Raw genomic sequence first — 26,322 nt, 5'->3', positions numbered from 1 at the left:
TCTGTGTGTGTGTGTGTGTGTGTGTGTGTGTGTGTGTGTGTGTGTGTGTGTGTGTGTATATATATATATATATATATATATATATATCTTAGGCTTACAAATGTACTTGAATAAACTCACAAGTTTTGGGGGCAGTATGTAGAAACAAAATTATAAACTTCAAATATCTTTGACTCAGACTTTAGGAAAATTAACATTCTTTATATCCCAGTTTCCACAGACTTTAAGCTAAAACTATGCTTGCTCTTTTTATTTTCATCATACAGTTCAGTTTTTGTCTATGACTACTTCCTAAGAGCAGAGAACTTGACTATATAATGGAAAGGCTGGTTTTAATAATTCCAAATTCTCTTAACTTGTACTTCTGGCAGTATAAATGTTTGTCATACGAAACTTTATTTTCTAAAATGTTTTTTGTAGGAATGGTGTTTGCCTGCGTCAAGCTGTAACCACTGCCTGTGACAGAGGTTTAAGGCAACCCCCACTCTCAGCGGCAATTAACTCACTCTTCCTCGACTTGGCAGACACAGCCACGTAACTTCCCTGGTATGGAAGGGGTGTGACTTTGCTTGTTTGACCGAGAACAACAAGACTTTTTATCTTGGCTTCTTCCACTTAGGCCACAATAAACACCGGGATCCAACAAACCTCTTTTTAAAAATTAAAATTAAATGAAAATTAATTTTAATTGAAATGAAAATTAAAAAGAAATCATTCAGCATAAGAAATAACACAGAGGACATGGGGAGATGGGGAGATGGAGAGGAGAAGGGAGTTGGGGGAAATCGGAGGGGGAGACGAACGGTGAGAAACTGTGGACTCTGAGAAACAAACTGAGGGTTTTGGAGGGGTGGGGGGTGGGAGGTTGGGTGAGCCTGGTGGTGGGTATTATGGAGAGCACGTGTTGCATGGAGCACTGGGCTTGGTACATAAACAATGAATGAATATGTGGTACATAAACAACGAATTCTGGAACACTGAAGAGAAACTAAAAAAATAAATAAATTAATAAAAAAAAGAAATCCTCCAACAACAGGGACCACGTATCATCATTGCACCTTCCCTAACACCTGGCTCAGAGCTTTCCAAATGTATGGTGCTTAACAATATTAGTTGAAGTGGATGGAATTACTCTTCATAACAGCTCTTGCTTGAAGCTAAATTTCATTGCCATTAAAATACAGCATGAAAGTTCAGAAGAAATCAGAGTTTTTACTTCTTCTTCTTCTTCTTTTTGAGTTTTACTTCTTCACCAGATTTGTAAATATTTTTCCCAGAATGGGTCTACTCTTATAGATACAGAGTGTCCTCTATAATAGTATCTGAAGCCTCTTGGTTGTAGGTTACAGAAATTTAACTCAAGCAAGTTTAAGCAAAGAAAGAGGAGGATGTAATGCTTCATGCTTTAATGAAGAAGGCCTTCATCATAGCAGAACTCAGAGGCTCAAATATTATCACGAGGACTGGCTCTTTCTCTCTCTCTGGCCTCCTTTCTTCTGTGCTGGTTTCATTCTCAGGAAGACTCCCACTGACTCCTTACCATTTGGCAATCTTATGATTACATCTTTTCCACTCACAACCCAAAAGGAAGACAGACCTTCTATCAAGTCTTAGGGAAGACTCCCAGTAGACTCTGCTTGGACCACACATCTTTCCTAAAACAGAGATTTAGGCATCCTGATGGACAGACCCCAACGAGAAGGCAAGGGAGTGTTCCAAGGGAAAAAATGCCATACCGATAAGTCTACTCAACAATTCAAGGCCTGAAATTGTAAGTCCTTTTTTTCTCCTTCTGGGCACGACAGAAATAAAACCATGGTTCTGCCAAGCTGACTTCTAAAATGACTATAATTATACAGTATACACTCATTTGTTACAGAGAAATGATATTTACTGGGTCTATTACATGCCAACCACAGTGTCAGACATTTTTATATATGTTAGCTTATTTAATTCTCATAATATGTAGATATTTAAGATGAAGGTACAGAGGCTGAGAGAGGTTACATAGCAGATTTTAGAACCAAAGATATAAGCTGAGTATATCTGCCCTCAAAATCCCTTTGTTTTCAGCACTGAGAGTTTTAGGGCTCTTTTGAGTTTCTTTACTGTGAGTATCAGAAATTTGCAGATGAAAGCTGAAAGACCTACATATTAGGCAAGGCCAACTTAATTAAAAGGAAGGCAATTATCTATAGAAAGTGATTTATCAGATGCCCTGAAAGAGTTTTACTAGTTGCCTGAAATTTCTCCGCTAGAGATTATTTTGGACTTAGTCATTACTGCTGCTTAATTTATTTTATTATTTTACTACAAATACTTCCCAAGAGCACTTGGGATAATGAGCCTTGCTCAAATGCAAATGCCCCAGGAAGGGGTAATATAGGAAGCATTCTTCCATTAGCCAAAACCTTTATGTACATCAGATTCTCCACTCCTTTTTCCCCTGGCCCTCACCCAGGAAAGAAGACATAGGGACAGGCCACATCACACTGCTCGACAGGACATCTGGGTAGAGCTCACAGCAGTCATTGATGCACCAGGGGCTGGGAAAAATTCTACAACCTCTGTACTCCCAATGAAAATTACTCAGCATTTGATCAGACAATCGAGGAAAACTGTAAAAAGGTCTGATAACAGTAACAAAAAGCAATACAGTTACTAGATAGCCTATGAATTAGCAAAGGGAATCAGGGAGTGAAGACAGGAATGGTAACTATGAGAATTTGCACTAATTTTCCTCCACTTAATTTTGGAAACATAAACCTCTTGGGTAGACATTATTTAGTAAAGGAAAAATCTAATCTTTAGTGACTGTGGTTAAATGCTTTCTATCACACACCATTACTGGTGCCGCCACAGTATTACCCACAGGAATCTTACACAAAATGGAGTCTCTGGTTACACAGAGCACGGCTGGCTTCACTGTGCTTTCCTGCTTCAGAAAGGGGGCAGTGGGGTCCCAGCCTACGGCCGGCCAGCTCTTGGTCCCCCAGCACCTCTGGACAAACGCATCTGAGAACTCTTCCAAAGTTCTGGCTTGCAGCCACTTCCCCCCTCTTAACTGGGGCAGGCAGGAAGCATTTATTTTTTAACTGTTTCTCTTCATAAGCAGTTTTCTGAATGATCCTACCTGGCGTAGTACCTGACACACAGGAAGCGTTCAGTAAGTTAAAAAGAAGAAGGGGGGAGAGGAGAAGGAGGGAGAAAGAGCAGGAAGAAGAAAGAGTTGCATTCTATCTATCATATTTCTTTCTTTGAGTCTTAGTTTGAAGGGACAAATGGGGAGAAGCTCGATAAACTTTCAAGATCATGGTAGTTCAAGCCCGGCTTCTTAAAAATGAGGAAGCAAGGCCCACATAGGCTGGTAATTTCCCCAGTGTCAGACTGTTAAGAGCAGAGCTGAGTTTCTCGCCCACTTCTCCTTATGCCCAGTCCTGTGCTCTTTCTATAGTAAAAACTTCATGCCAAGAGACAGGCCATATGTTTTCAACAGGCAGCAGCAGAACGGGAGTTCCACTGTGTCCCTGTGTCCAAAAGCATTTCTACAGGCTAGGAAGCAGGGTGAACATTGTTGTCCCACTAGTGGCAGTTTCCCTATCACACATTTCCTGGGACACCTGCTGGAGCATCTAAGTGAGAACATATTAAAATCCTTCTCTGGTACATTTAGTAACCAAAGTTCTTTATAGGTTACAGTATTAACCAGAATCATTCCAAGTTCTGTCCTCTGACAGACTGATGTCAGACCGACTCCCGTTCTCGCATACTTGTAACAGAAAATGTATCTCATTCTCTTCACTAACAAACATTTAGAACACGCCTCCTTTTGGTAACACACTATGTTAGCCTCTGAAGCTATGAAGAGAGGTCTAGAACATGGGTCCTGCATGTGCAGCACTTGAAATCTGTGAGGAGATAGAAAGCACAAATGAAAGAGAACCTCAAAGTTGGTGTATCTAAGTACAAATGAGAGGAGCAAAGGATAAGGTTACAGGATTTCTAGGAAGCCTTCCAGAGGATTAGAAAATCTAAATACAGACTTCCTTGAGTGTAACTGAACAATGTCCACCATGGTAATTAAGGTTCAAAAGTAGTCACCAGACATGAAATTAACACTGTTTATCTCAATTCATATATTAATGTTGTAGCACCAAATTCCAAATCATCAGAAAGAAACCATCTTGAGATTGGCTCATATTTATGAAGCAAATACTATCCTGGTAACTCATGTCAAACAAAAAGACTATATTGAGAAATATTTCATATATATAAGTAAAATATATACGTATTGTTAAAACACACACTTATAACCTTCCAACAAACAAAGTCCAGGGCTGGATGGCTTCACTGGTGAACTCTACTAGACATTCCAAGAAGATTTAATACCTATCCTTCTCAAAGTCTTCCAAAAAATCGAGGAGCAGGGAATGCTTACAAACTCATTTTATGAGGTCAGCATTACCCTGAGGCTAAAACCAGACAAGGACAACATAAAAACAGAAAATTATAGGCCAATATCCCTGATGAACATAGATGCAAAAATCTACAACAGAGTATTAGCAAACAGAATTCAACAATCCATTAAAAGGATCATATATCAACATTAAGTGAGATTTATTGCAGGGATGCAAGGATGGTTCAACATCAAATAATGTGACATTAATGAAACGAAAGGTAAAAAACCATAAGTGACTCTTAATCTCACAAAACAAACTGAGGATTGCCGGGAGGAGGGGGGTAGGGAGAGGGGGGTGGGGTTATGGACATTGGGAGGGTATGTGCTATGGTGAGTGCTGTGAAGTGTGTAAACCTGGCGAGTCACAGACCTGTACCCCTGGGGATAAAAATATATGTTTATAAAAAATTTTTAAAAAATCACGTGATCATCTCAATAGATGCAGAAAAAGCATTTGGCAAAATTCAACATCCATTCATGATAAAAACTCAAGAAACTGGGTATAAAGGAAATATACCTCAACATAATAAAGACGATATATGACAAACTCACAAGACTAGGATGCCAACTCTCCCCAATTTTATTCAACACAGTTTTGGAAGTCCTAGCCACAGCACTCAGACAAGATATAAAGAAGAAATAAATGGTATCCAATTTGCTAAGAAAGGACTGAAACTGTCACTGTTTAACAGACGACACAACATTATATAGAGAAAAAACAAAAATGGATACCCAAAACTGTTAAAACTAATAAATGAATTCAATAAAGTTACAGTATACACAATTAAAATACAACAGTCTGTTGCATTTCTATACACTGGTAATGAACTATTAGAAAGAGAAATCAAGAGAAAAATCTCATTTATAATTTGATCCAAAAAAAAAAAAACTAAAAATAAACTGAACTAAGAAGGTGAAAGACCTGTATGTACAGTGAAAACTGTAAGATGTTGATGAAAAAAAAAAAAAAAAAACCTGAAAGTGATACAAATAAATGTAAAGATATTCCACAGTCGTGGACTGAAAGAATTATTATTGTTAAAATGTCCACACTATCCAAAGAAATTTATGGATTCAATGCAATCCTTATCAAAATTCCAAGGGCATTTTTCACAAACTAGAACAAATCATCTAATTCTAATAAGTATATGGAACCACAAAAGACCCCAAATAGCCAAAGCAATCTTGGGAAAAAAGAACAAAGTTAGAGGTATCACACTTCCTCATTTCAAACTAGACTACAAAGCTATGGTAATAAAAACCATATGATATTGCCATGAAAGCAGACACACAGATTAACAGAACAGAACAGAGTGGAAATAAACCCATGCATATGTGGTCAATTAATTTATGACAAAGGAGGCAAGAACATACAATAAAGAAAGGACAGTATCGTCAATAAATGGTGTTGAGAAACTGGACAGTGACATGCAAAGGAAAAAAAGGGAACCACTATCTTGCACCATATACGAAAATTACCTCAAAATGAATTAGACTCGAATGTGAGACCTAAAGCCATAAAACTCCTAGAAGAAACCATAAGTGGTAAGCTCCTTGACAATTACATTAGTGATGTGGTTTTGGGTTTGACTCTAAAGGCCAGGACAACAAAAACAAAAATAAACAAATGGGACTATATCAAACTTAAAAAGCCTTAAAAAAAAAAAGAAAAGAAAACAAGCTTCTGCACAGTTAACAAAATTAAAAGGCAATCTACTGAATGGGTGAAGATATTTGCCAATTACATATACCATAGGGGTTAATATCCAAAATATATAAAGAACTCATACAATTCAATAATAACAACAAAATCTTTTTTAAAAATGGGCAAAGGATCTGAATAGACATTCTTCCAGAGAAGGCACACAGATGGCCAATAAGCATTTGAAAGATGTTCAACCTCACTAATCATCAGGGGGAAGCAAATCAAAACCACAATGAGATATCACTTCATACTTGCCAAACTGGCTATTACCAAAAAGACAAGAAATAACAAGTTTTGGTGAGGGTGTGGAGATAAAGGAACCCTTATGTACTGTTGGTGGGAATGCAAGTTGGTGTAGCCACCATGGAAAACAGTATGAAGTTTCCTCAGAAAATTAAAAATAGAATTATCATATGATCCAGCAATTCCACTTCTGAGTATCTAACAAAATACACAAAAACATGAATTTGATAAAAACACACGCATGTTTATGTTCACTGAAGCATTATTTATAATAGCCAAGCTTTAAAAACAACCTAAGTATCTGTTGATGATGAATAAAGAAAATGTGGAACACACACACACACACACACACGGAATACTACTTAGCCACAAGAAAGAACGAAATAGTACCATTTGCAACACCATGGACAGCCCTTGAGGGTATTACGCCATGTGAAATAAACCACACAGAGAAAGATAAATACTGCTGATTTCCCTTACATGTGGAAGCTAACCAACAAAACAAAACAACCAACAAAACAAAACCCAGACTCAACAGATACAGAGTGACTGGTGGTTGCCAGAGAGGAGGGGATGGGGAAATAAAATGGGTGAAGGGTACCAATAGGTACCAAACTCCACCAATAAAATAAACAGCATGGGGAATCCATTCAATAATACTGTGTTAACTTTGTCTGATGACAAATGGTAACTAGACTTATGGTAGTTATGATCCCAAAGTACACACATGTCAAATCCCTATGCTGTACACACAAAATTAACATGCTATTGTATGTCAATTATACTTCAATAAAAAGACACATACTTGTAAAATTAAAATCTGGGTCTTACAGAAATACACACTATTTTATTTTCAGCATCACCAAATATCAGGGCTAGAAAGTAACCAAGTTACCAGTGTATACATTCATTAGCTGTTCCGTTCACCCTTACACACCCCTAGTTATGGTTTCTCATCCTATGCTTGAAAACCTCCGGTGACAGTAACCTGACTAGCTGACGAGGCAGTATGGTTCATCTTTGGACATTTCTCTATTTCATTCTACATAAAAGCAATGTACTTCCAAATGGGAAAATTTGCAAAAGGGAAAGGGCCAGTGGAATGTTTTCTAATTTGTTACAGAGGTCTCTGCCTTTCGTTTTTAAGTTTTCTTTTGAGGTCTACTTCATGAGACTGATGAAGTACAATGGTCAGTAAGCCTATGCAGTAACATTCCTGTTCCTGGACATTCCCTCCAAAAATCTCACTATAAGATATTAGATAATCCAAAGAAAACAAATGCTATGTAAGAATCCACCAAGAAATACCAGATTGAGAGTATCTACAATATCTATTAATCCTACAATATCTACAGTAATGTTTCACATTAAGTGTATTGTTCCTGTGGAGCAATAGAGTTTTAACTTGCAATAAATGCACTTACTAATCTTGCAAGAAACATGCATTTATTATCAGCATGTTCTACTTATTGTGGCCCCAAAGCATACAGCTCAAGAAAATGCTTACTGCTGGGATTTAAACAAAAAGGGTATAGTTGCTTTGTGTGGCATTAACTGAGAAACAAGCCATGATGGGTTCTACTGTATTTGACAATTCACCCCATTAACAAGATTTCTGGCTATGCATGCAGTTAACTTTTCACACAAACGTAGGGCCCTTGCACAACTAGTTGATTAAACAATCATCTTGTTTGCGATCAATAGATTAAAATAGTAACACTAACAAATGAATGAAATGGGAATACTTTCCATCTACCACCACCACCAAGGCTCAAAGCAGGATACAGCAGCAGTGGGACGGAGTCACTAAAGTGACAAGGAGTCACTAAATCTTACCACTTGGCCAGCTGGGTATATCCTGTCTGTATCTCTGCAGGACGGTAGAGGACGGGCTTTCCAACTCACCTGTGTTTTGAGAATGACATCCACAAATTTAAACTCTCACCCGAACCTCATGTAGTCCTCCCTAATTTGAGCCGCTCTGAGGAGGTATATCCCCGAGCCATCATCCCTTACAGCAGGATTGAAGGGTGCAGGCCCTCGCATTTTTGGACTCTGCCTCTAGTCGGTCCCCACCGAGCATGTGGCTCAGAGCAGGCTAACTAGGCTGCTAGGTGGGGTGCAACAATGAACAAGGCCCCGGGGGTTACTGTGCAACCCAGCAGCAGCATCAGAAGAATGCTGGGCCCTCCCAAGCATCTCCTGTGGATTCTTTTACCAACACAACTTATGGACTGGCTATCTATAGCCAGTGCTAATTTACACGTTTCTTGAGGCATGGCCAATGAATTCTCTGCCACTTTTTTCTCAAGTCCCCTTTGTAAGTGCTGTTAGATATGTATTACCAGCAGTGTTACAGCGCCTGGCAGAGACGCCCTTCTTTAGACCCTCCGGTAGCAGAGAAATTAAACACAGCATTCGGAAAACGGCTGATGGGATGTGTGATGGAGTGTGGAGCAGATCGTGAGGAGAAAAACAGGGAAGCAACGTCAAAATCAAAGACAACTGCAAGAATGGTGAGGGGACAGGGGAAGGTCTGCAGCCAGTGAGGGTGGAGGAGAAGAAAGGGGGACGAATGCACGGATATCAACCTTCATTTGCACTTCTGAACTAGAACTTCACTTCAGACACAGCGTAATGCTTTCAATTCTTTTTAAATTTTTGGAACTTGAGGAAATAACCCCAAAAGGCAGTCTATATGACTCCCTATCAACTAATATGAAGAAGCACTGTGCACAAAACACAAGAATTTGCACCCCACAATCCCAGATAAAGAAAAACAGAGAAGAGCAAATTTCTTAATGAGGTGAACCCTGACTTCTGTCAGCACCAAGAAGACTGCTGACACACGAGGAAGGAGGGAAGCAGAAGAGAAGGAAAGCCAGGGTTCCAGGGGAAAACAGGGAGCAGTGGAACGGAAAGTGGTGAAGGGTCAAGAGGGAGAAGGGGAGAATTACTATGCTTACTTCTGTCCATCCAGCTAGATATGTTGTTCAAGCAATGACTCAATCAACCAAAACCCTTGGCAATTATAAATCAATCATCCTGACAAACACCTGAAAAGTTTCAGGCTGCCAAAGTAATGCCGATGCTCATTGTTAAAAAAATAAATAAATAAAATAAAATAAAAACGAACAATCCTGCTATAAACTCACCTCAGGCTTTGAGCTCAGAGTCATCTGAGTTGTACACTATCGTTTTCACAAGTAAAACTGAGAGCACAGTTATTGGCTCTTGTTACTAATCAAATGCTCCAAAGTCTCCCAACATTCATTCCCAAGCACTCCCCGATGATTTCTTATAAAAACTGCCTTATTTCCCAAGGGAACAGGTATAGGATGTGTGTCAGTTTTTTTAAAACCTGCCCCTGGCCAGTTTCCTGAAGCACCAGCAGCAGAAAATATAAGCCAGATGTGGACTCTTCGGTATCTGAAGCAGATATCATGAGATTCCAGAGATCGATTAAAATTTATTTAAAGAAAGCCCTGATGTGACAGAAATATGACTGCAAATTTAGTAAGTATGACTACAAACATTTTATGAAAAAGCACGAAAAAGTCAGTATTGGGGGGCAACTAGTGTAAGGCCAGTTCTATTCAGCACACAAATTAAAATGCTAGTCCTGTCTTTAACAAAGCCAAAATGTAAGTAAATACACAGAATCCAGGGAGGAAAAGAATTTCATGCAAATGTCATCAGTTTGAGTTCTGTTTTCCCAACCATAAGCAGATGTTGAATCTGCCTGGCATCGGCTGAAAAATATGCATGAGGTTTTTGCTGGGAAGCAGGGCAGCGTCCTCTGTGTGGAGAGCTGTCTTACAGGTACACCTGAGTCCCCTCCATGGAGAACAAAGCAGAGGACACGTGAAAATATCTGCAAATGTGTAATATACGTCATTTCAGAGCCGGCTTGAGTTCTCTGTGTGTTATTTTCGAGCCCTGCTCTGAAAATATCCCAATTTCAGAGAAGAAAGATGAAGTCTGGCTCATACCACATAGCAAATTGCATGCAGTGATTTAAAGAAAGTCAAAACTAAACTCTGACTTTAAATAGTGGGATAAGAAGGAGCTATAGGATTAGCAATAGACGAAAATCAAAAATAAGTTTTCAGGATTTTGTATTTTTAACAAAGCTTATTTATTGAGTCGCTGTACTTTCCCCAGTTAATTATTAACCACATACCTACCAATCCTTTTAAGAAATGCACAGGAAAAATCACAGCTCATTCTTCTGTTATTGTTCCCGTAAGGAAAAAAACCCCCAAAACTAGCCCTGGAAGACAACCACACAAGCACTTAGGACCTGCACGGTACAATCACACTTACTGATTTTTTCCTCATCTCTTGAGAAAGGAAAGCAGCAAAGCTGGCCCATGGCACTGGTGCTGTCTTTCCTTCCTGGTGCTCTTCTCCCCGGGCACCCCAAATAGAAACTGCAGTTTACACCGCGGTCTGTGAGCACACCCTGCCTATTCCACTCAGAGCACGAAGAGCCAATGCACAGCCAGCAGAGAGAAAGGAGAAGGGAACTCGCGGCGCTGAGCAGAAAGGCTCCACCTCCCAGCCCTCCAGCCACAGGCAACTGCACTGGGACCAGCGTGCAGGGAGAGAAGTAGCCATATGCTCGCCCAATTCTCACACAGCTGAGAGCTTCCGGCCTCTGCTCCCTGCCACGGGCACAGCCTAGGGAACTGTGTGTGTCTTGAAGAAAGATAATCAGGCACAAACCACAAGGAGTGGTCCTCGCTCCTGCAGACAAATATAATAATTCAGAGAAATTCAGAGGGAAAAAAAAAATCCCTACATTTTCTGCCTGCTACTTAAAGAGGAAGAGCTTTCTTTTACCCCAGGAGATTTGGGGTTCTTTGTTTTAAAAATAAGGAAGCTGATGTGGCAGAACACTGAAAAAGCAGCTTGAATGAAGTACCACTGACGATCCACGAGCCGCACCAACTGTAGGAATGACAGGGAAAGCGGGGGACAGTCCAGCTGTCAGCACTTTACAGTGTAGCTTTTAAAGTTAAATGTCTGCTTTCTGAAACACTCCTGTGTTCTTCTAGTAAATCAATACTACGAATTTTGAAATCAGAGCATCAAGTATGTCTTTAGCCCAGAAAATTCCCCAAATCTAGAAGCACCACTGAGAAAAAGAGCAGAGATAAAAGCACCTTTCAGAATGAATCCAAGGTGTGGGTAAGCAAATTCAGGGACAGCACAAGGACTAATTTTAAAACACAATATTTGAACTTCATGACAGGAGATAAGTGACTTCAAGTAACAGCTCCAAATCTGTTCCCTTAGAGAACAGCCTTACTTTATGACAGCACAGGAATGAAAGACAAACACCATCCAAATTCCTGCTGTACTCCTCTACTTCCTAGCAAGGCACACACACACCAATTAACCAAGAGGTGGAAGGATGATCGTGAAAACTTTCTGTGGTTCTAGATGCAGAATGCCTGCTTTCATTCCCCTCTGAACAAGAAGAGAACACAGTTTGGAAAAATAAAAGCTGTCCATTCTTTTTTTAATGTTAAACATTATTTTGTGCATTAAAGAAATATTTGTAGTCAACACTCTTCATTGAAAAAAAAGGAGTAAGTCCTAGCATTCCCTAATCACCAACGTCGATGTTGCCATAAAACCTTTAGAAAGAGAAAGCCAGAGGTTTGAATCCCAGATCTGCCAGGTATTAGCAGTTCTGAAATAATGACCTCTTTGTCAGAGTTTGGATTAACCTCCTCTGTAAGACCTGAAAATCAGGTTAAGTTCATTATAAAGTTTTTAACTTGTTGTTACAAAGTAGATAGTGTTTGGGAGGAAGGAAAGAGGCAGAGAACAGATTACTATAGCTGTTTGCACCTCCGTCTTTTCAGCACCAGCCAGGAATCTCTCCGCCTCCTGTTGCAATCTCCTGTCTCTGGGCTGCCATCTTGAGTTACTGCTTATACATGTGGACTCGGAGCCAAAAGGCCCCTCCCTGACATGTAGCACTCAGGGGACAGTACGCTGTAATGAACCCTACACCAGCTTCACTTTATTAATTAATTCTTACTGGCACTACTTCTAACAACATGCAATTAAGAATATCAGTTACAGAATCTACCTCGGGATATCCTGCAGTCTAAGGGGAAAATATATATAATATCAGATATACATATGTGTAATGTCCAAGATTTTTTTTTTCATAAGCATTAAGAATGAACCAACCAGGGGCGCCTGGGTGGCTCAGTGGGTTAAGCCTTTGCCTTTGGCTCAGGTCATGATCTCGGGACTCTCTGCTCAGCGGGGAGCCCGCTTCCCCCTCCCCCTCTGCCTGCCCCTCTGCCTCCTTGTGATCTCTCTCTCTCCCTGTCAAATAAATAAACAAAATCCTAAAAAAAAAAAAAAAAAAGAATGAACCAACCATAATACAAGATTAGGAAAACAACTGAAAAATTCAAGACAGGTATTTTTAAACTGGCTTTGAATTGTGCAAATGATTTGCATATCATTTAACCTCAAGGAGAGGATGGAGTCTGGTTTCCTCTCACTCAGGACTTTCTCTGTTATGGAAGGCTATAGTTTCATACCTTAGGTCACAGCTAGTCTCAGCCCTCAGGATTTCCAGGAATGGTCTTCACGTTGCATATTTTTATGTTTTTTTCAATAAAGATGATTCATTAAATATACAATTAAATGTAATTTCCCTTCTATAGATTTCTTAAGAGTTTCCATATACCCAAATTTTCAACTCCAAAGAACAGAAGCATTCATATGTCTGGATTTTTGTTTGTTTGTTTGAAAAACAAACCATGCATAGGTTGCAAATACTGGTGAAAAACTGATTATTTTTTTCCCCCACCATCACATGCCCCCTTCCTCAAAGTTGAATAGCTACCATATAGAAGGACCTAGAAAGTAGTCATCATTTACCCAATTGTTCGGGAATACAACAGTCTGTAACTGACTTGAATAGCACAAGATACAAGCCCCTCCTCCCCCTCCCCTATCTCGCAAAAACAATCAAGTAGTAAGCTGACCAAGGATAAATGCTAAGATTTTCTGGAACTTACTATAAGCCAGGGTCTTGCTAAGTGCTTTGTATTTACTCTCATTTCATCCCTACCACAGTTCTGTGAGGTAGGTGGTATTTCTACCCTCTTTTGACTGATGGAAAAAGTTGAGCTCAGAAAATAAACTAAGCCAAAACCTCTCAGAGAATATGGGCCAATAATGGGATTTGAACTCACTTTGCCTGGCTGTACAGACCCTGAGCTCCTCAGCCCAGAGTTCTGTATTATTAAACACTATTTGTATGTGATATCGGGTATATACCTTATGAGACAGCTTACTACAATATTGAATAATGCACATAAAAACAGCTATTTAATGAAGATCAATGGTAATATGTTTAAATGTCTTGGTTTCTCATATTTTGCCACCAAATTCCTTTATTCATAGGGCATGAGTAATATAACCCTATGAAGGCAGATCCCTTATAAGAGCTGGAGCCTAGCTCTGCTCCCTGCCAAGCTGTGGGGTAGACTTCCTCTAGGGCACAGAAATGCCAGAATGGCCCCTGAAAGCATTCACCTTCCAGGAAAAATAGCAACTTACACCAGTCGTGAGGAATCCCTGAGAATATTAATGGGATTTGGTTAGAGGATTAACAGACTCTTTTCAGTCATAAAGAGAGATCTACCATAACTAGGAGAAGATTTTAAAAAGAAGTTAACCCATGGGAGGGTCTGGGGGGTTCAGTCGTTAAGCATCTGCCTTGGGCTCAGGTCATAATCCCAGGGTCCTGGGATCCAGCCCTGCATTGGGCTCCCTGCTCAGCAGGAAGCCTGCTTTTCCCTCTCCTACTCCCCTTGCTTGTGTTCTCTCTCTTGCTATCTCTGTCAAATAAATAAAATCTTTAGAAAGAAAAAAAAAAAAAAAAAGAACTTAACCTGAATGCGAAAACCTGACATGATATCATGTTCATAACTTTAAAGCTATCACCTCTTCATGTTTTCTTTTCTCCCAGGCCTAACTATGAACAAATCATGGTTGGGACAGACACCTGTCTGCTACAGTTGCTTGGACCCTTGTTATAATGGTTAAAATAGGAGGAAGGAAGCTAAACAGTATGAATGGGTGCCTGCTGCCTCCTCTCCATGTGCTTTGGTCAGCTCTGAAAATACTGCCCCTGAGGGAAAAAGAGAATTCTTAAGTATGACCAAAACTCTATTCTCTGTATCACTGGGTGGCATTATTTTCAATTTGAAAACACATATACTTGGATTTTGGAGCAACCTCACTATATAAAAGTCTGACTCAACGTAAAGAACAAATCCCACTGTAAGACTCTGAATCTGTAGAACTGTCCAGATTACCGCCTCTTCTGAGACCTCCAATTCATTAATAAAAGGAAATCTGCAATTGACAACTTACAGAAACACAAGAGAAAGAAATGAAAAAAGCAAATACTCCTTTATTAAAAAGAGTAGAGAGAAAGAGGACATTAAATCATGAAGTGTAAAGAGATGGAAAAAAATCCTTTATCCCTCCAAATTCTAGAACCAAGCCCTTAGGAAATATGCCTTTAAGCACAAGAGACACACTTCAGTTAGATTTCATCATACAGCAGGTGGCATACTTATGGAAACTGTTATGCTAAGAAATGTCACAGTTTCAGGGAAAATGTATGTAAGTTCACGAAATGCTTGACAATTGATGAAAACACAACTTATAAAAATTGGATTGTTTTGGAATATATCCCAATTTTTTATGTTTACATCGGGGTACCAAAGACTATCTGGGCCTTAAGAACGTTGGATGCACATACTCAATATTGTATCCTGTTTCTCTATGTTCTTGTAAAACCAAATTTCAATTCTCAATAATCAATCCACAAAGCATCTATCACCCAGACCCAATAAATGCTCCTTTCCTCTCTACCTAGTGCTACATCTTTGCAGCCATTTTGTAACCAAAGGGCAAAGTTCTGAAGCTACCTGATTAAATATTGATCTTTGAAAGTTGTTCTTATGAATGTCTGTCTATAAGAAAAAGAGGTTGAGAAAGTCATAACTGAAAAACTTCAATGATTATCTGTAAATCTCACTGGTAAAGGCCTATTTTTAATTACCAGGTAAAAGAATCTTGATCTAACTGTGAAATTTGGGAACCAAGAATATTTTTTTACCATTATTCCTCTGTTAGTCATACTTTCAACAAAGACTTTTTATTTCTCCTTCCAGTGTTTTTTTTTTTACACTGAAAGTTAGAGGTATTTGTATTTGAAACTGCCAGATGCTATAGAATTTCAGTATATAATTAAAGGGAAAATGTGTTTTTTAAAACACAAGGAGAAAAACATAATTTACCACATACAGCATATGTGCATTTACGGAAGGGGAGGAAACTAGCAGATAACTAGAGTTACAAAAGAAGTCCTTCTTGACCAATTTGTAATAGTCTCTTCCAAATCTCTGCAGTGCATGTCTACCTAGTGCCAATTTTCAAATGCTTTCTCCATGTTTATTATGAGGATCTTTTCCTCTTCTTCTTCTTTTTTTTTTTTTTTTTAAGATTTATTTACTTCTTTGGATGGGGGTGGGTGGGGAGCACAAGCAGGAGGGGCAGAGGGAAAGAGAGAGAGAGAATCTCAAGCAGACTCCCTGCAGAGTGTGCAGCCTGACAGGGGCCTCGATCTCAGGACCCTGAGATCATGACCTAAGCCAAAACCAAGAGCCTGATGCTCAACCGACTACGCTTCCCAGGCTCCCGTGGTCAGTTATTTTCTATGTGCATGGCCCAGCCTTTAACAATGTATGTCACTGCGGTCCTTCCCTTAATTGGTAAGAAATAAATTAGGGAGGAGAATTTATTTTCCTGCTCAGAGAACAGACAGCAGTAGAGCTCTTGAGGTAGGAGGCTGGAGGATGGGCTGACAGGTTACATTACCTGCTTGAAGCCCTCCGATTTATATTATACCATTTAGTCAATTCAATTTGCTTCTGGCCACTATTTATTAAGCACTTAGTGTGTGCTAAGATGATAATCACAATGGCTCTTGAGGTGAGGTTCATGAAAACACAACTCATAAAAACTGGAGTACAAGGAGTACTCCAAAGTAAGTACAACCAAAGGAAGTGAGAGAGAAAGCCAGGGCCAGAGCTGTAGCCGGCAGAAATCTGTAGGCATGTGCTCATGGGGGCAGGAGGGGCATCACCTTATGGTAAATCCCATTGTTCGGTTTTATTAAGGCAAGGCAGGAAGAGGAGAACAAAGGCCAACAACAGTCATCTATTCTAGTTAGCTGCCGTTCATTCTTGCTTTTATACTCTGTCCTTCTTTTCAGGTATTAACAATGAAATCATAAAAACCGACAGGAATTACTTAACTCAAGGACAAGTTATATGATTGGATGTTAAAACCTTTAAAAAAAAAAAAAAAGCAAAAGCAAAGAATGTACTTAATCTGCTGGCCAGTATTTGTATTATCTAACAGGGCTGCCTTCCTATTCAACTGCTTTTAATCCTTTAATGCCTTGAGACTTTCTGAGGGAAAGCATCATCCTTCACAGCAGGAAAAAAATGTATTTCAGAAAAGCTAATAGGACCAAATGAGTGATTCTGTTTGCAATTTAACAATGTAAACTACACAAATTTGGTTGTATACTTTCTAATGTACTGGGGGTTTTCATAGTTCCTAATTATTCTTTATCTGGGAAATCCCCAATCTGTATTTAGCTCAAAAATGCTCCACTGTTTGACCTTGGACGAGACAACAGTCACATTTCCTGCTATATAAAGGATTGGAAGACCTCAAATGAAAGGTGCTTTAATAACTCAGTGCACTACTATGAAAGGGTTTTTTTTTTCCTCTAATAACAGTGAAAGGGATGAGGAAGAATGAAAATAAATCCCCAAAATAACAAAAAGAAAATTCACTTATACTAGATGAAAGACAGTGAAATCATGACTGGTTTTGGCAGGTCTCAGTATCCGTCCTGATCTACCGTGGCCCAGGGTAACATTCATCTGATATACTGTGTCAGTATTCATTCTGTGTATGGGCACTTTTAACAACATTTGACAACAGTTATTTAAATGCCCATAAAACCAGGGCGCCTGGCTGGCTCAGTCCAGAGAGCAGGTGACTCTCAATCTTGGGGTGGTGAGTTTAAGCCCCATATCGGGAATAGAGATTACTAAAATCAATCACTCAATAAACAAAACTAAACAACAAAAAAAAAAAAGTTGAAATACACATAAAACCAAAATACTGATGATGTAGAAAACAAAGGCAAAAAAATGTAGATAAAATTAAGTGTCCTTACACCTTTGCAGCCTCCCACTGACAAGTAGTTGAGATAGGCAAAGCCACATTCCTCAAGGAACTCACAACTGCCTTAATGTTAATGCTTTGCTAGAGGCAAAAAGCAACCTAACCTTGGCATTAGCCAGACCTCCAGGATCCTTTAAAGCCTCTTTAACACATGAAAATCCTTTTGGAAACTTCCTTTATCTCTGCCCCTCCCCACTTAGAAGTATATAATCAATAGCTCCTCACAATCCCAGTGCCACTCTTTCTGCCCACAGGTCCTATCCTGTGCTTTAATAAAACCAGCTTTTTATAAATTATAAACCCTGTGCTTTAATAAAACCACATCTCAAGATTTCTTTCCTGACCGTCCACTCCCAAACCCCAACATCACATCACTATGACTATTTTCTGTTAATACATTTATTTCATAATCCAGATGTGTATCCAATGGGCAGCACTCAGCAGCAAGTAACAAAAAACTCTTGATCCAAATGGTTAAAAAAATAAAGAGATTCATCATTTCCTATAATCAGAGATGGAATGACTTTAGGGTTAGTTAATTCAGTGGCTTAACAAGATCAAGATTCACCTTTCTAGTCTCCCATACAGTGTACATATGTTTGTAGTCACCTACTGTCCCCGTGGTTAAGACAGCCACTAACTCCTGGCATCACATCACAATTTCCAACTAAAAGAGGATGTTCTCTTCCCTATGAATCTCTAAGTCTCAGCCAAAACACTATTTTCTGAGTTCTCATGTAGATATCCCTTCAAATATCAGAAATGGGTCACATGCCGCTTCCTAATCACTGGCAAGAACAGAACCAGTCACCAGCAGGCCCAAAACCATGCCCATATGCCCTGAAGTTCGCCACCTCGTGGGGAATGCAGGGCCCTGCCAACAGAGAATGAGGAGGGCAAGAAAATGGATTCATAACAGGCAAACCACTAGTGTTGCCAGTGGTCAATTAAAATTAGTAAAGTTATCGAAAGGGTCAATATATAGTTTCGTATAGCAGAAAAGGGAAAAAGCCTTAAAAAGTAAATAATTGAGAAGAATGCCATGCCAGTAAAAAACAAACAGAAAAGCAAAAACAATCATCTGTGGATAAACGTACGGCACACTTAAATATCGAATGCATAGTTGGGAGAACCAGTATCAAAACCATTAACTGCCTTTCTCCCCAACCTTACTATGCTAAGATTGACTTCTTAAATAAAAGCTTTTGCTTTGATCGGAGCCGTTAGCAAGGAAAGTAGTTTTGGCACTATGGCTCCCTGGTATGAAATATAAAATTTATGATGATCAAAAGCAGTTGCTTTTACTCATAGCCAGAAGCAAGTCAAAATAGTCACCTGGTTACCCTCGTCAGCGGAAGATCAAGTAGAACCACAGTGAATAAAATGACAAAATGTAGTTCTGTTAGCTACAGTTAGTGTTCTAGGTACTTTATATAAAATGTTTTCAAGTTAGATAAAATAGTCAAGGATTTTTATGGGTTAACGAAAAGAAACAGAGAATTTCAATTTCATAAAGGGAAATGAGTATACTCAGTTTCTTCAGCTCTCATGGTCCCTGTTTTTACCAGAACAAGTTTCTCAGTAAAAGAAGGAAACTTGCATAGGGAAGTTTTCCTTTCCTTTCCTTTCTGCCATTGTTGTCCAGATTCCATACACCACGATGAAATAATAATCAGATGTGTCATATTTGCTGAACCAATTTCCATCACAATTTATTCGAGGCCCTTGATGTCAGATCTCCTTCCTTCCTTTGTAATAGTTTTCTTGGGTAACTCGCTGCAAAACTAGCCTGAAGTCCCGGGTTTCCAGTATCCCTCAATTACTTCATTCATAGCCGCAGCTTTAACTGTGATCCTAATGCCACTGAATCCCAAATTTATCTCTCAGATAGGTCATCTATGTCCCACACCTACCTCCGGAATGTCACTTGACTGGGCCACAGATGTTTCAATATGTCTAAAATCAAACTCATCCCCCTGTCACCAAAATGTTTTCTCTTTTGTCCCTTATGTTGGTGGAGGGCACTACCGTCGACCTAGCTGTCAAACCCCAAATACGGGAGCCATCCGAGAGCTCTCCCCTGTCTTTCATAATCTGCTGCAAACCTGAAAAGAGACTGATTTCTCCTGTCTACCCAGATCTGCAGGTACACCCCTCCTTCTCCTCCCCTGCCAGTGCTAACTGCGCACCAGCTTCAGGACCTGCTTAGCATAGTGCTGCAGTCTCCACACTCATCTTGCTGATTCAGTCCCCTGTTCTCCCCACCATCGGGCTTTTATATTACTAATAGAGTGGCCTTTCTAAGGCACAAATCTGAGCGTGTCATTTGGAGCTCCAAAATTTTGGAACTCCAAAATTTTGGAAGGCTCCCATTTCTTACAAAATTAGATCTGAATTAAGATCTGCAGGATAGGTAATTCACATGCACTGAGTGCATTATTTACACTCCTCTGGGAAGCTACTCAGCCTGGAAAACACCTCCCTTTCACCTGTCCTCCTTCCCACATTCTCACTTTCCACCTTTATCCCTCTTCAGTGCAGCCTTCCCTGAGTGCAGCCTTCTCTGACAATCCCAGGCTGAATTACAAGCACATTCAGTTGGTTCCCATTAACTTACAGTCATTATCACCTTCAATTGTGATTATTTGCATGACTTGGCACTGGAATGTAAACTCAGAGAGTACAGTCCTTGTTGGCCCACCTTTGATCTTCAATATATAACATAATGCTTGGCGCTTGGTAGATATTCAAATATCTGTTCAGTAAATTGCACAAATAAAATACAACAAATGGTGTTTGTGTGCACAGCTAGCAGCTCTTCAAATGCCCCGAGGGAGCTAGCCTGATAGCTCAGGCAATATTGAATCCCAAGTTCACTCCACCAACAGCCAAGAGCCGTTTACTCACCACAGTCATACTCCCCTCCCTTCCAATTCCTGTTTTAAGAGTAAATAGAGAACAAAAGAATATAGCGGAATTGGATTTTTAGACCAAGCTGGACAATGAGAACGTTGTTGTCTTCCAATTAGTCAGATGTGATAATAATTAAAGTTTAGCTCCGGCAAAAACTAAAGTACAACAATTTAACATAAAATAGAGAAGTTGGGAATGATAACGATGGAAGAAATTTTCATGAGCTCACTCAGACCTCCAGCTTAGATGACTCACAAATGATACTCTCTCTTGCACTTTAAAGGATGGGTCAGTAAAGACATTTAACAAATCCCTTAACACCCTGTCCCAGTGTTTAACAATCAATCTTTTAGAGTCCAAAGTTTCTCTAGTTCCTAAAATAGTATATTCCCAGTAAAGATTAAAAAGAAAATCACTTTTTTTCCCTTATACTAACCCTTCCTTAAGTCACTCTTTAGCCCTCTTTGTCCTAGGCTTAAGAATTCTATACACATTAGGGTGCCTGGGTAGAACAGTCGGTTTAGTGACTGACTCTTGGTTTCCATTCAGGTCGTGATCCCGGGGTCATGAGATTGAGCCCCACTCTGGGCTCCGTGCTCAGCGTGGAGTCTGAGTAAGACTCTCCTTCCCTGACCCCTGCTCGCTTGCTCTCTCTCTTCCTCTCTCTAAAATAAATAAAATCTAAAAAAAAAAAAAAAGAATTCTACAAACACTTTGTAATAAACACAGCAATAATAACGGATACCAGTTAGCGAATGCTGAAGTGTCAAGTGAGGCACCATGCTAAGCGCTTTTCGTGCATTATCTCATTGGATCCTCATGAGTTAAACATCATTATTAACCCCATCTCACAGATGGGTTTGGGGTCCTAAAGTAATGTGTGCAAGGAAACCAAGCTGGGAAGTGGCAGTGACCATTACGACAAGGTCTGTCTCACTTGAAGAACTTCTGGGTCACTGCGCCTTTCCCTCTGTAGCACGTGTACTGTCTCTCCACTGTTCTGCATCCTAATTCCTTAGTGCCTCACTGAAATGGAGATGAACTTCATGAGTTTTTACATATTTGTCTCTTGTGATTTCATCACATCATCAAATTGGGTTTTTTCTAAATAACATTACATTAAAGAGCAGAGACTGCCAACTTTGTTGTGTTTTTCCTAAATCCAGGAAAAAATAAAGCTAAGGTTTCTATCTTTGTAGTTACATATATAAATTACATATAAATATATATGCAATCTAAAATATTACATAAATACATAAATCAAAAGCACATGATATACATCCATGCACTTTTATTTTTTAAGTGCACCAATATTAATCACAGGCCATTAAAGGAAAGCATTAAGAGTAACACAAGTCTATAATTACCTGAAGTGGGGGTTCTGATGTTAGAAACTCAAGAATACCATTGCTATAAGTATTCTGATATGACTAGCACAGCTATTAATATGAGTTACTAACATTTTTATAAGATTATTATGTTAGGCACTGTGCTAAACACCTTTAGAGTATTAACTAATGTGGTGAAAAGTTTATTCAGAGTCAATTAGGCAATGTGATGGGTTAGTTAGCCATGACTTTTGGCAACTGGAAGGGCCCCCTAACACTAGTTTTATTGTACATCTGAATGCCTTTGTTTGACCACAAGATTGGATTTGCACTCCAATATTATCATTCATGTAGTGTTTTTTTTTCTTAGAAATTCAATATTTACTTTCATATTTCCTTTTTTTAAGAGATTTTATTTACTTATTTGACACAGAGAGAGAAAGCACACACAAGCAGGGGAAGAGGCAGGCAGAGGAAGAAGCAGGCCCCCTGATGAGCAAGGAGCCCGCTGGGGGACTCGATTCTAAGACCCTGGGATCATGGCCTGAGCTGAAGGCAGACGCTTAACCGACTGAACCACCCAGGCATTGTTATATTCATATTTCCTAAAATACACCAAAGGCTCTACAAATAAATCATAAAATAACATAAATTACTATTGTATCATGCTAGCACTGATGCTTAATTTGTCAGATCATTAAATTTACCACAGAACACTGCTCCTTTAATATGTAAAGTTCTTACAGCATCTAATATAAATCATAAGGTTTGAAATTGGGCCAACAGATGGCTGCATTTTCAAAATAGCCTGAGCCACAGCTTCCACTTTGTATTAGCATCAAGATTAATAGCTGATACACCAGTTAAAATACAGTAAGCCATCACTAAGATTAATTTTCTCAGTTACTTAATTCTGAGACTTCCTAACTCAGGCAAATATAAAGAAATGAGCTGAGAGTTCCAATTATCAGATGCTTTTTATTTTCACTAAGGGCATATAGTAATGAAATCTCAAACACTTTCTTTCAGAAGACATGTTTCACCAAAGAAACATTTAAGAGGTGGACAATTAGATTACAAAAAGGAACAACATGGGCATCTGAGTAATTTTAACACATCAAAGGTTCTACTTTTTCAAGAGCTTTCTGCTTTCTAGGCAGGATGACACAGTCCCAGTTAAATCTGGACAGTCTTGGCTTTCTTCTTCTTCTTCTTTTTTAAACCCTAGCCTAGTACACTCACAAGAGCACATTTAAATGACAAATTACATGGTCATTCAATTTCTGTGGCAGGAAGTAAATAATTCATAATACTCTGTACTCAGCAATTATTAATTTCCTTGATAATTTTGAACAGAGGAAATTTCCAACTGTTAAAGTTTTCAAGTGAAAAAAAATGTACAGTTTTCTCAGATGATAAACTGTCTTTTCACTTCTCCTCCCCTAACATGCTCAAAATAGATTCATCTTAATTGGTCTAAGCAGAGATGAAACTTTCTTAATCATCTTCCCTGTCAGCCTGAGCAAAAGAAAACAAGACAAACTTTTTGGTCCTGCCCACTACAAAAGAGACCTTTTATATTATAGAATATCAATTTCAAATAATAATGACTTTTAAATGAGTCATTCGTATACACTACTGTCAGCCTGGGGTATTTTTGTACTTCTTACCTTTTTACCACAGAAAGCTCAAATGGAAATTAAAGAGAAATGGAGAAAAAAACTAGATAACTGTGCAGCCACCAAAATTAATTTGTTTGAAGAAAAGGCTGGAAATGCTGATCAAAATTAAGTTTGGAGAGGGGCGCCTGGGTGACTCAGTCCATTAAACGTCCAACTCTTGATTCCGGCTCAGGTTATGATCTCAGTGTCATGAGTTCGAGCCCCGTGTCATGCTCTGCCTGCACCGAGTGTGGAGCCTGCTCAAGATTCTCTCTTTCTCTTTCCCTCTCCTTCTGTCTCTCCCCCCCACCACCGTTGTTCATGCTTGCATACACACGTGCGCACTTGCATGCTTGTGCTTGCTCGCTCTCTCCCTCTCTCTCTCTCTCTATATATATATATATATAATATATATGTTTATACATATATATATAAATTAAGCTTGGAGAGTTGTCTAAGGATTAAATCTTTTCATGGTTTTCTTGGACCATGAACTGAAGCAGTAAATTGTATACATTTTGGCTTCAGGACCACTTTACACTCTTAAAAATTTCTAATAATCTCCCCATCTTCCTTCCCACTCAAAGAGCTTTGGTTTATGTGGGTTACTGTTTATCAGTATTTACTATGTTCAAAATTAAAACAGAATTTTCTGAAAATTTACTAATTCATTTCAAAACATCACAAACCTATTATGATAAATAAAATATTACCATTAAGAACATTTGTATAAGAGACAACTATATTTTAAGTAAAAGTTTTTACAGTGAGAAGAATGGCATTAATTTACTTTTTTTGCAATTTCCTTTAATGTCTGGCATAATCAAAGACAGTTTTATCCTCTTGTCTGATTCTGCATTCAATCTGTTGTAATATATGGTTTCACTTCCAGCCTAAGGAAAATCTAGCCACACATAGATACAATTTTTTTTTTTTTTACATACAAATTTTTAAAAGGAGGGGAGAATAATAGCCTTTTCAGAAAATCATGGATATTACACCAAAACACAAGTTGTATTTTCTTAAAGTTTAGTTGCAATGCAATATGAAATCTTAAAATTTTGGACTTTTCTTATTCTTTACACTCAAATCCTCTGGTATCTTGAACTTTCAGTAGATCTTTTATCTATCCATGTCTTGTAACACATAATGGTCATTTAAAAAATACAGAGTTATGTGGCTCTTCCATATTTTGACACACTTCTTAACACAACATCAAAAAACAAAACAAAACAAAAGTAAAACACATAAGGGATGCCTGAGTGGCTCAGTCAGTTGAGTGTCTGACTCTTAATCTTGGCTCAGGTCTTGATCCCAGGGTTGTGAGTTCAAGCCCTATATTGTGCTCCATGCTGGGCATGGAGCCTACTTAAAACAAAAACAAATACAAAACCACATTGGGCCAATCATTAATATCACCCATAGATTGACAAGGGGCCCTAGTAAACTTCTAGGGGTGACGGAAATGGTCAGGATCTTGATGGTGATAATGGTTTCACAGTTGTACCTTTATGTTAAAAACTCATCAAAATATACACTTTAAATATGTACAGTGTTGTATATAATTTGTACCTCAGTAAAATAGAAGTAGTATGACAAAAGAAAAGAAACTAGGAAAATGGAGTTCATTATTCTACTCTGTGCTATTTTGGCTATGAAATTTTCCATAATAAAAAGTGGGGAAAAGTCTCAAAGCTTTAAAAAAAATACTGTTGGGGCGCCTGGGTGGCTCAGTGGGTTAAAGCCTCTGCCTTCGGCTCAGGTCATGATCCCAGGGTCCTGGGATCGAGCCCCACGTCCGGCTCTCTGCTCAGCGGGGAGCCTGCTTCCTCCTCTCTCTCTGTCTGCCTCTCTGCCTACTTGTGATCTCTATCTATCAAATGAATAAATAAAATCTAAAAAAAAAAGAAAAAAAAACTGTCAAACTCATGGTAACAAATTAGAGCTTTCCAAAATTCTTATTTTTGCCTGAAAGCTTGAATTTTATCATTAGTAGTAAATAATGTCAGATGCCCCTGATGTGACAAGTGTATTTTAAAGAAAATGCCAGCCCAATACCCAAATGTGAAAATGATAACTTGTGAGTCATTTTTTAGGAAAAAAAAATGCTGTTCCCGAAAAGAAAGTGGTTACTTTAGCTTGTAACTTAAACAATGACACTAGTGCTTTTCCTCCTGCTTCTATATGCAGAAGTGCTTCATGCACACTTCTCATTTTCATTAACAAAATACTAAAAAAGACACATACAGAGACAAATCAAATACAAATAATAGATTTTACTACTCAGCAAGAACATTTTTACATGAAATTGGCTTTTTTTTTTTTTAATTGCAACTGCCTTGACTCATTCTGGCCACACACACCATTGCTTTTGCACTGTTAGTATAAATGTTAACTCAGAGGAAAAGGCAAATGTCTTAGCATTATCATAAAAATAGTTTGCCCTCACAGATCTTAAGTATCCTTGGGACCACCAGGGATCCATGGACCAAACTTTGTGAACTAGTACATTTTTAAGGTCTATTTTTAAAGAATTTAAAATCCAGGGGCACCTACATGGTCAGTTGGTTAGGCATCTGACTCTTGAATTCAGCTCAGGTCATGATCCTCAGGGGCAGGAGACTGAGCCCCTTGTCAGGCTCTGTGCTCAGCAGGGAGTCTGCTTGAGATTCTCTCTCTTCCTCTGACCCTCCT

The 26,322-nt window shown here is 38.9% G+C and overlaps 1 protein-coding gene across 3 annotated transcripts in view; it reads right to left on the bottom strand.

The window, feature by feature from the left end:
• LOC111147611 (A-kinase anchoring protein 7) overlaps positions 1-26,322 on the bottom strand; it is a 143,517-nt gene that overhangs the window by 30,208 nt on the left and 86,987 nt on the right. Inside the window, exons 1-2 of one of the 3 annotated variants that reach the window (XM_022503768.1) lie at positions 10,734-10,782; positions 8,244-8,312 (exon numbers count right to left, since the gene is read on the bottom strand). The exons of the other annotated variants lie outside the window; for them this stretch is intronic. Of the exons in view, the coding sequence (XP_022359476.1) occupies positions 8,244-8,312; positions 10,734-10,782 (118 nt within the window). Of the gene's footprint in view, positions 1-8,243; positions 8,313-10,733; positions 10,783-26,322 lie in introns of those variants that run through there. 3 annotated transcript variants of the gene reach the window in all.

The sequence above is a fragment of the Enhydra lutris genome, unplaced genomic scaffold (assembly GCF_002288905.1).
Source record: "Enhydra lutris kenyoni isolate GAN:26980312 unplaced genomic scaffold, ASM228890v2 scaffoldscaffold17, whole genome shotgun sequence".
NCBI classification, from domain to species: domain Eukaryota; kingdom Metazoa; phylum Chordata; class Mammalia; order Carnivora; family Mustelidae; genus Enhydra; species Enhydra lutris.
Note: the sequence above shows the minus strand (reverse complement) of the source record. Positions and strands in the feature narration are given on the sequence as shown.